We start from the raw sequence: 12,699 nt of genomic DNA, 5'->3' as shown, positions 1-12,699 counted from the left end.
GGGAAAGAGCCTGAAAGATGATATTGTTCTGCTAAGGACATGGTTGACAGTCTCCAACTACTCATGTGGAAAGGAACTTATAGAGAGGAGAAAGATTAATTCAATAGGGCAATGCTAGTGATATTTAAGACATTTTGTTAGTGATACTTAATGCAGTTATTTGGACTTTGAAGTGTGTCGTAACTGTAGTATTCTTTTTTTATTTGTTTTGCGACAACACAGGCATACATTCTGGTTGACTGTGGGGAGGACAATTTGTGCATTCCTGACTTGCAGCTTTCTGCAATGCCGTAAGTTAAATAAGATAAATGATGCTGTATGTAACAAAATTCAGATACCTCTAACTGATTTAACCAAATGAAATATGTAGAAAACAGTTATGTTGTTTGCTATAGGTACTCATTCTTACCTTACTTCCAAATTTTAATTTGCACATCCATCTAGAAAACAGAGAAATGGAGAAATATACACTTGAAAATGTATCTTTGTCAGACACATTCATGGTGTTTAATGGTTATCAGAAAGTATAGTTTGCAAGTGTTTGTTAGGATTGATTCTAGTTCTGTGAATGCCAAGAGATAATAAAAATTGTTGTTCAAAGGAGAATTTAAATTTCTTTACTTCAGAATACCAGTGATTTTGAACCTGAGACAGAATTCTCCCGAACTCATTATGCAGTGAAGTAAAGAAATTTCAGAATAAAAGAATTTCAAAACATGGCAACAGTTCCTTCAGTGGAGGGAGAAGTATGCCATGCAGTACAAGTGGGGAACCTCTGACAGTTATCTGACTCTGTGCCATCAAAATCAGTACGTAATTGTGAAAGGAAAGGGCACAGTGCCGTTGCAGGTCTCAGGAGATCTGTCATTGTTCATTTTACAATGGGCATGAGCGGAAAACTGGAATCCCACCACCTTTGTGCCCTCCAGAAAACAATGCTGATGGGACCCCTGTGGCAAGTAATTCCTCTTCTAAATACTTCTTTCTGGTTAGAAAGTAGTCAGGGTCTGAAATTTTATACTAGTAACTTTCAGGTTCTGTGGTAGTCCACTTTGCCTGTCCATGGTGTTTGCTCTTGACCTCTTTCCTACACAGGTGCTGGCATAATTTTCCATGGGGTCATTTTTTATGGAAGATGTTTTATTCTGTGTTCCCAGAATAATTTCCAGAAAAAATGCTATGAAAGTAAAATGTTCTACTTTATTCTTATGTAAATCATGATTCTGCATGTCTTAACTCCTGACTAGTTAGTATGTTCTATATAGAGATAAAGATCAGCTAATAATTGGAGGAGAAAACTGTATCATGCTCATAATAAATCCAAGGAATGATGGGGAAGGAGCCTATGAAGCTGAGCTACATATAAAGATTCCACCTGAAGCAGATTACACTGGGGTTGAACGCAACAACAAGGTAAATGCAAATCAAAATGTTAGCAATAATAAAGCAGAACTGAGAGCAGGGTTAACCTACAAAGACTATACTAGCTGAAAGCAACAAGTAGAGAAGTGCCTTTTAGAAAGGGAGATCCCATTGACTCTCAGCTGTCTTTGCTCACACAGTCCAGGCTAAAGAGTAACCATGTCACCAAAGGATGGGAAGGACAGGACAATTCTGTTCAGAGCCAGCTGAGGTCAAGCTCCTTGCTATTAACTTAGTTATAATACCACACAAATACTGTCACGTTTCTCTTAGGGCTAGAGGTATTCACATCATTCAGATTTTGAAAAATCTGTAAACCCTACCAGCAGCAGAGAGTGATAGTGCATAACCCCCTGAGTGCTTCCAGCCTTGGATCCTGTGGTACCAGCTCTGTCAGAGTTAATGAGCCCTGCTGAACCCCAGACACTTGGACACTGCTGTCTCATGCTCCCAGCACACCAGTGTTTTACCCTTATTAAGGGTATCCCAGTCTGTGATACTCTCAATAGTTGAACATGAACTGGGATATAAACTTGACAAAATTGGGTTTCTTTGTAGCCCATTATTTTATCTTGTGGATAGGCCAAAAAAGCAGTTACAATGTAAAATGTTCCAGCCTTCACAGAGGACTAACGCTGATTGAGGTCCTGCTGAGCTGTATTGAACACACAGTGTTTCCTTTTTGGGTCTGTTTGTTTTTTAAGAGCAAAGACGAAACACTATCCTGCAAACAAGCAGAGTGTTCATGTATTCTCTGTTGGACAGCAAGTCTGCATTGCCTCATCTGCACATAAATCTCCCAAGCTGTTGCAACATGAGCTTGCTTTTTTCTGTCAGTGCCTGGAATGTTCAGAAGGGCCTCAAGGGTGAGAGTGGGAGAAAGCAAGTTAATTTCCTTTCTAAAGGCAAATGTTTTTAAGGAAGTTGAAAGTAACTTGCAAAGTATTTCCTTGTTCTCCTTCTGTCAGTGTTTTTATTAATGGGCTTTTAACCCAGTTGGGAAAAAATTACAAGAATTAATGATGTCACTGAAGATGAGAATATGGAACTTGTCTGCAACCTCACTTCTCAGGAGCATATCTTTGTACGCAAAACAAATAAGTAAAAACACTAGCCTCTTTTTATTTCTCCTTTTAGCATAGCCTCTGTTTTTTCAGACTGTGATCTACAGAACTTAAGTTCTCTTTGCTATGCTACACATGGTCGTATTTGTCCTTTGTTGCTCTTTGGGAATCTTTGGCTGTTCTTTTGGCCATGACCAAGTATGTCACCAGAGGCACTTGTTTCAAAGCTCACAGCACATATTACCATGTATCTATCATTTGGGCTGGAGAGAAATCACTTGGGGCTTTTCATTATTATAGGAAAAACTGAATTTTGTAGTGCCAGCAGGGTAGAACTGTGTGTAAAGGAAGAAAAATAGAGGTGGGAGATTCTGGTGCTTTGGAAGAATAAGGAGAAGCTAGAATGGCTTGGGAAAGAGTGTTAATGTTCTTTTCTTTTGAAAACAATTTTTTAAAAGCCCAGGAAACATGCAGTTTTTTAACTTTTCTTCAGATTTTATGGAAGATAAAATGCAGTTTTGGCAAATCCAGTTCTGAGTGCTTCTGGATTTATAGAAAATTGCCTTCATTTTGCCTGCATTTACTTAGTTCACTACAACATGGAATTTATTTAATTTATTTATTTCTTAATTTTCATAATTATTCCATTCAAAGAGATGTCATTACGTTATTTCTGAGAAGGATCAAAACATTAGTCCTACTATCTACATCATTCTTAGTGTCTTCCCTTCTGCATTTGAAGGACAGTTTTCATGAGGATTACATATGATACTGAAAACAAGTTTATTCTTTCTAATGTTTTTAAACTGTAAGTGCATATTTTTTTTAAACTATGGTCTTCATGATATTATGGGTTCATTAAAAACCTAAAAATTTCACTTCTAAGTACCTTTGGGAAAAAAATTGATATCGTAATTTTCTTCAAAAAGACAAAGCTAACATTTTCTGGCATTTAACTCTTGGTGGAGGTTAGCTCTTGTGTGCATTCAGTTGCTTTTCTGTATGGCCATATGTCACCTAAAACTGCTGCGAACATCACAAAGGATATATGATCTTTGTAATTTAAAAAGAAAATTTAGAATGGAAGAAAAACATTTTAAGTCTTAGACATTCTTTTATATCCTTCCTGTTCTGTTTTGTCATTTAATTCATTCTGTCTAAATGCACAAATTAAGTAACTTGACCACTCAAAACAAGAATTAGCAGGTTTTTTAGGTTTTTTCCCCAGAGTGATCAGAGGTTCATATGTTACCAGAATGACCAAATTCTTAGGGATCATAGTATAAATTAGTATAAATTAAAGAGGAACTCAATTAATTCAACCCATAGGACTTTAAAAAAATACAGCAATTTAAACCACTTGACAAGAGCACAGAAGGTATTACCACACTGGTATGCAGCAAACACCAAAGTATATGGAAAAAGTGTCGCGGTCTGTGAGTACTTTTGAGTCATGGCCCATAGGTGAAAATTAATATTTTCTGTTAGTTGCAATGGAGTCAGGATTTTCCTTCTTATTTTTATGGTTGTGCTGCACCCTGCCAATGGGGCATCTGTGATGGCTTCTGAAATGTGCTTAATTTAACACAGAGTAATTTCAGCAGACGGGTGGATTTATGCTACGGTCTGTTGCAATTATTCTTTTAAAGCTCTGCATCTAAGGATTTCATTGAATCTTAAAAGTATCAGTGTTTACAGTCCTCTGGGTAGCTGTTTTTCTCCAGACTGCAGAATCCTTTGTATTAAGGAGGGAGATTACTCACCTCAGAACCAGAAAAACAGGTATACTGAGAGCAGAATTAATGAAATGTAATGAGCTGGATAAATCACTTTATACATTTCTGATGGAAGTGAAAAATCTTTGGAATCAAATAATTCTATTATGCTGACATCATTTCAGAGAAACTATACTCATAGAGGATATTAGGCTACTTTATTATGGGGCAACTGTGGATTTGGGCTATCTAATAAACAAATTTATCCCTTAAGTGCTTCCTGTCCAACCTGATTATTTTTTTTAAACAATTTATTGGGTTATCCAATATCATTTGAATTACACTCAGAAAATGTTAAAGTCAACAACTTAACTGAAAACTCATTTGCCTTCTACCTCGTCCCTTCAGCTTTATGGAACAAATGTTTGACCTGCCTCAGTTGTCATTATCTTGTTATCTCAGGCCCGATTCTGTAGCATATTGCACATAGACTGTGCAAGCCTATCAAAAGAGTAGCATTTTGCAGAGATGTATGTGATCATATGCAAGTGGAGAGCTGAGTGAACATGTGTGATCTTAAAGTCTGAGGTCAAGGATATGAAGTTTCATTGATTCTTGCACATATACTTCCTTCAGTCAAAAGCTGATTAATGACATACAATGACTTACAATTAATTCAATATGTGTTATTAATTAGTTTTATTGTGGAAACCTGGTTCACAGACCAGGTAAATAAGTAAATTATCACAGCTTTAGTAGTTACCGGAAACCCATTAGCTTGTAATAACTGTCCATATGCATTAGGTGTAGAGTTACTGGAATTAGCTGCAGTGAAAAAAGAAAGAAACCACATTATATTGCATTTCCAGGGCCAGCAGTAGATCCAGAGCCAGTATATACTTTCTGTATGGTACATTCTTACTACAGTAGCGTGATTGTGTGTTTGAACCCCAAGCCATTGCCTGAATACTGTGTGATAATCCTTTGTCCAGTGAAGGAGTTCCCCATGTTGAACTGCTCAATCCTACCTTAGTAGCAGTGGCTGGAACCCAAATTCTCATGGAATAATTAGTAGAAGTACATCAGGCAAATACAATGCCCAAATAGGTATTTGTTCCATACCAAAAACATGTATTTTGGCATAACTGTCCCTGCTCAGGCTGGAAACTGCAGAGTTGTTGCAGATCACAACCAGATTTATATTGCAGTGGATAAGCTATGAGCCATTATTGTCATGCTTTCTGAACTAAAGCATGACACTCTTCTAAAACAGGAAAAAAGACCTGAAACCTTATTGTCTTACCTGAAAATTCTTTGAATAAGCACATGCTGGCTGACCAGATGAGACATGATTTGAGCGTTGTGAAGTCAAACACTAGTTCTTCATATATCAGCTAGATGAGAACCTGAATTCTGGCACCTGGTACCTAATCCATCCACTTTTCCTCAAAAAATAAAATTGAAAGGTGTAGACCAAGGAAAGAGGTGAGGTGTTTTACTCTGCAGCCTGTTGTGGTTAACTATTCTGGCATCAATTAGTAATTCATCACTAAGACCACCAGAAAGAGTTTCAAGTTTGTAGGCTGCCTGGATTACTTAAAGCATCTAATCATTTTCTATTTAAAATAGACCCTGGGAGCACATGTGTTAATTGCTGGGGTTTTGCTTTTGCTCAAGACTGCCAAAAAGTCCATGTGTTGCTATAAAAATATAAATTGCTACGAGTGGCAGGTAGAAGGGTTTTGTGGCTAAACCTTCTGTCTGGGTGAATTACATATGAACTCGATACTAACAGTACTAGGTGTGTAAGTCTCTGCTCTTGCTTGCTTCCTGCCTGGTTTTAATTTTTCTGGTTTGTACTTGACCACCTTAAGAAGGCGATCAGTGAGAAAACAAAGGCAATATATCTCAGTATCAAAGACATGCTGCAACAGGTGATCGATCCTTTGTCACATCTTATGCTGCAAATATTAGCTTTTGTGATGCTGGTCATATAAATTCTGTGCCATTAATCATTTTCAGTCTACGAGCATAGCCTCCAAATTGCAGAAAGCCTACACACAGAATTCCTCTTTGCTCAGCCTTTGAGGGACAAAAAACTTGTGGTAAGGGCTGATTTACTCTGTGCTGGTCTATAATAAAACATTAACAAAGAAACTGTCAAATTTCAAATATAGATGAATATTTGTCTTCTAATATTTTGACCTAAATTTTAACACACACCCCCAACCAAAATTAAAACTATAAACCTAGACATCAAGCTAAAATGAAGAGTTTTCCAGACAAGCTTAGTTTCAACTGTGTTAACAGCCTCTCTTCTCCCACGTGTTGCTTACCACCTCTAATTAACCAGCTGGAAAGAGTGTAAAATTCTCCCACTCTCAACCCTAGAGAGGCTTGGAAAGGCTATTAGTGCACTGGACGTGCTGTGTAACAAAGTTGGTTTCCTCCTAGGAAATTGTAAAAGTGTCAGTATACAATGAGGTATGTACTGAGGGCATGCTTCACGTGGGCTCTTTTTAGGACATGTCTTATCTTTTCTTTTAATCTAAGGAAATGATAAGGTCAGCGTGTCCATGATGGCTTTTACGGATCAGGATGAATTGGTAGTCAGTGGTCTGGAGATTCCCCAGGTCTTTTTATATAAAGAACATGGCTTTGCGTGTATTGCTTAACATATGAAAGTCACAAATGAGAGGAAACAATGAGAGCGCCTTATAGCAACAAATAGCTGCCTCCTGCTTTTACAAAGCTGGTTCATTTCTGCACGTATATGGAAGCATTTTCTTTCGTTGGGTGTGCCAGAGAGGAAAACAGAAAAAAATAATTTTGGTTGCTTTGTCTTACTCTGTATCTCTTAACCTGTACTATTCTATAGCTGTTCCTCCTTTTACAGAGTCTGGGGTTTTTACAGATGTTAACAACTAGTGATAAAAACTAAAGGGATAAAAACTCCACCAAAACGTAGGATACATTTTACATTAAGAGCTTTAGAGGGAAATTATATGAGTGTATCCTCAAAGTTATCAAAAAAAACTGCCTGAAAAATGTTAGGTATAAACTGGTCTTTGAATGAATAGTTGCTGGAAAAACAGTTAAATTTTATTTATTGCTATAAACAATGGAAACCTTAATTTCTGATAATGTGAAAATCTATCTTCTTTGTTGCTAAATTATGAACACAGGTAACAGTTTATGTTTTTACAGCAGTATTTCATGTTCTAAGTACTTTACCATAGGTTGAAAAAGAAAGTTCTAGATTTGGTCCATAACAAAGTTCTGCCGATGCCATAAATTCACTGTAGAGACTTGTAGTGATGGAAAATACAACTGTTGTAATTAATGTGAAGCATATTCCCCTCATCCAGTTTTGCCAATTTTTTTTTTCTTTTTTTTCCTGTGTTGCGTCATTATCGCTATAGGAATGGCTCACAACAGCAAAGCAGTATGTTAAAACTAAAAAAAAAAAAAAAAAGGAGTGATCTCATTCACCATAGCTTTTAAGGTAGTGGAAACTTTCCTGTTTGTTTTTCCCTGGCATCGGTTTTCCCCCATTGTCTGCCAATAACCAATTAAATGTTTTGATACTGCACTGAGCAGGTGTCTGCAATGAAAAGAAATGTCACAGTCAAGGCATCGCTTTCCCAACTGGATACATTTCACTGTGATCTCTGACCTCCATATTGGTTTCCTTTTGTTACAGGCACTGCGTGTACTGAGCTGTGATTACAAGATGGAAAATGAAACTAGAATGGTGGTTTGTGATCTTGGGAACCCCATGGTGGCTGGTGCAAACGTAAGGGAAAACCAGATGCATTTACTGATTTTTATCTAGTTGAATTGTAAAGGGGAGCAAATGGAAACCTATTCAATTAGCAGAAAGTGTCCCCATAAGCACATAAACCAAATTATTGACTTGGATAGGAAATTTTTGGTATAACAAGAGGCAGAGTTTTGCTTCTGAAAAACTAAAAGTTTGTTTTTCTAAGATTAATGACTCTTGAGCCTGTGTTTTATTTCTTCTACTGTAAAGAAAATGAGAGTGACTCAATTTAAGTTGCCGAAGTTGCACTAGTATATTGAGAATCCCAATCCATAATGTGATCTGTTTATTTATCTCTTTTAGTAATCTTTCTGCTTAAGGTATATGTAGTAAATGACAGCTTCTTTAGCCTGATTCTCATCTTGAGTGGATAAGGATTGTCTTCTCAGTTCAAATCATGATTTATGTCCATGAAAGTGTCATTAGAAGCAAGTTTTCCTTCAAGTTATTAATGTCATTCTAAACATTTTCCTAAGACAGCTACTCATAAATCATACTACACATTAGATGGAACATTGGTAGCCTTGTTTCTAGACAAAAGTGGAACCGAGCAATGACTGATGATGGATGGAAGATAAGGATTAAACGTAGGTTTGGAGATTAAAGAAAGTACTACCCATTCCACAGTTGTCATCACTTCTCCCTGTTTCATGACAAAACAGTTCAGGACAATCCCAGAATTGTTGAAGTGGGGAATGTTTGGCCATGGATACCCTTGCAGAGGAATTCTAGCACTGCTCATAAATTCATAAATGCTAGGAATATTTAACTAAAATAATCCAGGCTTTTATAGCTAGATAAAAACTGTCCTAATAAAAATAAAGCAATCAACAGCATGAACATATATGAGGAATAAACAACAGTTTTTAAATGAAAACTACCACTGTTTGCATTTCATATTGGACCTGGAGCTTTGCAAAGAAATGAAAGCAAGTCTCGGTAGTATTTTCAAAATTCCTACCAAGTTAAGGTTTGTCCTATGGAAAATCAATATTTTGGTCTTCAGACTCTCTGTAATGGGGTGTTTTCCTGGCCTCTTATCTATCTTAAGGCAGTTCCTATCTGACCTTTGATAAAAAACAAATGGGTCATATAATAGGAGACTGGGACTAGAACAAGCTTGTTTGGATCTTATGGTTAGCTTCAGATCAGTAATAGAACTTTTGAAAGTGAATGTGGGACCAGGTATCTAATACAGTCATCTTCTTTCATGGTCACAAGCAGTCCCAGAGAGACTCTGGGATTACAAGGACCTAGAAACACTGGAAAATGTATTCTAGGTGGTGGACCTACTGGGAGCAGGAACCTGCCTGGTGAGGATCTTTCTCTGTAGAACTACTGTGAACTAGAAGTCTGAAGGGGGTACTATAAGTGTTTTCTGGGAAGGACATAAGGAAGAGAGCTAAAAGATTTTGTAGTTTTTATTTTACTCAACTAAATGAAACTCCTAAAAAGTAAGAGTAACTGAAAATATTTCCAATGAATGGAATTTTCATAATGGGATGATGGGAGACAATGACAGGCTGAAGCACTAGATAAATTCCAAGTCAAGGCAGATGATTTCCTGTACCAGAAAACCAGCAAATTTTGATATCTGGTCAATGATTTCCTGGTTAGTCTCATGGCAGAGGCAGATCCTCAAGATACAGACAGAAGTAGACAAGACTCTTGATTGGAATGCAGTGTTGGGTTAAGAAGAGCATAAACCCCCACAAATTTAGAAGAGGAAAGGAAGACTAAGCACAGGAGACATTAACATTGTATACCAAGCTAGGAGCAAGTCTTTGTGGTTTGCATGTGGTCTTAAAAATAAGCAATGGAGAGGTCTGAGTGTGGAGGTGTTAGGCTACAGCCCCTCACACTCCTCCCTTTGAATCCAAAGCCCTACTTCTACATCATCCTTGATCCAAAATTCTAGCAGTGCAAAGACTTCAGGAATGCTATTTGGTAGCCACTAAAGCTGTACTGCTCTCACCTGTCTGCTTATGAATTCTCACAGCCTAACCATGTTTTTCTTCAGAATCAGCTCTACAGCTGCCATAAATGTGCTGTTACCAAATATTCCTAAGCAAAAAACTTCATAAAGAGACACTTGGAAATAGCAGAATAAAACAGCAGAGATCATAACATGTTTAAGGATAGTCTGGCTTATATCAAAAGAATCCAACCTTTGAAAATGAAGGCATATGAAGGCAGAGCATTACAAAGCCAGATGGCAAAAGTGTTTGGTTATAGTGAGTGAAGGCTTGGAGCCTAACTTTATCTTTGAAACCATCTCTCTTGGAAGTTTAGTAAAGGTGAAAGGACTTGAGCTTTTTCGATCCAAATGTATTTATCATGGGAAATGTACTTCCAAAAGCAAAATACCAGCCCTTTGTACAAATTGCATAAATCACGAAAGGTTGCTCTGATCCATTTCCAGTTTTGCAAAACAATTCTGCTCTGGCAAGAGATCAGTTATTCTCAAAATATTCGTTCAGAAAGAGGCTCTTTGTGGAAGTTGTGAGGGAGTGGGAAGGGAGGATTAGGTCAAAATCAAACATTCCTAAAACTCTTTAACTATTGAGTCACTGTAATAACTTTTCAGCACCCTGAAATCCTAGAATTCTTGAACTCTTTAAGATCAGCTTCTGAATATGAGGGTTATGTCAGGATTTTGTGGTATAACCCATGGGATATTACTGCAGCGGGCTACAGAGTTGTCTGACACTTCACATCTTTTACTGTCATCAAAATTGGTTTATCTCTGACTTTTTGAAAATCTGTGACCTTAAAATTATTTACTGGCCACAAAAATTACTTAACCTTTCCAGTAATATCTTTGTGGTTAAAAAAAAGATGAAAAGGTGAAAAAGAAGACAAGAAGAAATGGGAAGGAAAATCATGACGCTATATGGCCAAGAATGCAAACTAGATGCCTGCGATACCACCTCACTGGCAAAAAGTGCTCAAAGTACTTATTTATGACACTGAAATGGATCAGACTGACTAGCTTCCTAATGCCTATTCAGCGACCTTAGCAAGTGAGATGTAGGTTTTATTATAAATTCTGGTAAAACAATTTGGAAGTAAATAGAAATGAATAGAAACAAGGTTAGAAGACTGGGAGGGTTGGAAGATAGTGCCTATTTCTTGGTATGTACCAGACTGACTCTTCAAGAGCACAGAGGTTTTATCTTTCATATGCACTGTTAACAAACTTCAAAAAAAGCTAGCTGTCTCCCAGCATACTTCTAGATACTGTCAAACATAATAGCAGATTAAAGCTTATCAGTTATAGCAGAAATGTCATGTATTTCAAAGATACGTGGTGTTACTAACATGAAAGACAATGCAATTTTAATGAAACTAAGTTCACTTGGAAAACTATTCTGACAAAATGAATGTCCTATTAAAATAAGTTGACTGATTGCTAAGTTACTAGCTCAAGCAAATTCAACTCCTTTGGCCTCAGCAGGTTTTCAGCAAGGGCATGTGACCATCTTTGCCCCATTATTAGTAGCAATGTCAACGTCTATTTGACATTAACAAAGTAATGTGACCATACAAAGGCAACATCTGCAGCATATTAGACTCATACAGTAGGAGTTTTTTTCAATATTAAGTAAGGTATTAAGCCTCAGGGGTATAATAGATCATCAAAACTGTAGTTCATATCAGCTCTGAGGAACATTTTATCTTTGGTTCACCAAACCTTTCTACTGCTATAAGTGGAAGCAAATGTATATGGACTGATTAGTAAAAACAGTAAGAGAAATGCCAAACTGAATATTTGGATTTTTTTTGTATCAAGAGATTAAAAAAATCATTATATTTTTAAAGGTGAATGAAATATCAATAGTTAAAATCACTTCCAAAAAGTGGTCTTAAATATAGCTTACACATTTATTCCAAGTCAGCTATTCAGCTTCTGTTTAATTTAATTATTATCTTCTAATCTTAAAATATTTTACATCAAAATAGAGAGATTAGCTATAAGTATGACATTAAAATGGTCAGAATTCAAAGATTTGAACTTGCCATTTCTTTTATAATGACAATATTGCTTTCAGCATAGGACAACTGAAAGAAGTAATCAAAACATGTTAGCTAAGTCTCATTCTGGAGATGGATTAAGATTCAGTGATGCTCCACTGCAAGTGAGGAAAGAAGGAGAATTGAATGAATTTTTTTTTAAAAAAAAGAAATGCTTGGAAAAAAGGAATTGCTTAAATGTCTGAAATTACACCCGCCCCACAGAGGAAAATGCCTCCTCTTCAGTGGTGTTGAATCTAGGTCCCAAAATAACACTCTACATTGTTGCATCCTGTCCTCTTGTGACAATGCCACCCCAAGTATGTTAATGGAAGTACGCCAAGCAGACAGCTTTTTCTTTCCCTTCTTTCCCCCCACCCTCTAATCTAGTCAGATATTGGCAGAGGTGAAGGAATAATGTCCTCATTTCCTAATGCCTTTTGATGACTTTCTCAGGAAGATTGTTTATCCACATGTAACCGTCCTTTTTGAAAATATAAAAGCACAGTGTGCAAGTTATCTGGCAGGAAGCTCTACCACCAGGCAATAGGGGATGTAGAGGGGAGTGAGAAGATGTTCAAGATTACAGACTGTAGATGTTGCTGTCAGTGTCACTGCAAAATTCACCTTGAAAAAATTACCAGATTTAAAACACATGCAG

At 36.9% G+C, this 12,699-nt stretch overlaps 1 protein-coding gene across 1 annotated transcript in view; it reads left to right on the top strand.

Annotated features, from left to right (window-relative positions):
- ITGA8 (integrin subunit alpha 8) overlaps nt 1–12,699 on the top strand; it is a 118,541-nt gene that overhangs the window by 56,649 nt on the left and 49,193 nt on the right. Inside the window, exons 19-21 of the mRNA XM_055805332.1 lie at nt 223–290; nt 1,266–1,413; nt 7,905–7,997. Of these exons, the coding sequence (XP_055661307.1) occupies nt 223–290; nt 1,266–1,413; nt 7,905–7,997 (309 nt within the window). The remainder of the gene's footprint in view (nt 1–222; nt 291–1,265; nt 1,414–7,904; nt 7,998–12,699) is intronic.

The sequence above is a fragment of the Falco peregrinus genome, chromosome 5, assembly GCF_023634155.1.
Source record: "Falco peregrinus isolate bFalPer1 chromosome 5, bFalPer1.pri, whole genome shotgun sequence".
Taxonomy (NCBI): Eukaryota; Metazoa; Chordata; class Aves; order Falconiformes; family Falconidae; genus Falco; species Falco peregrinus.
This window is presented reverse-complemented; position numbering and strand designations above follow the sequence as displayed.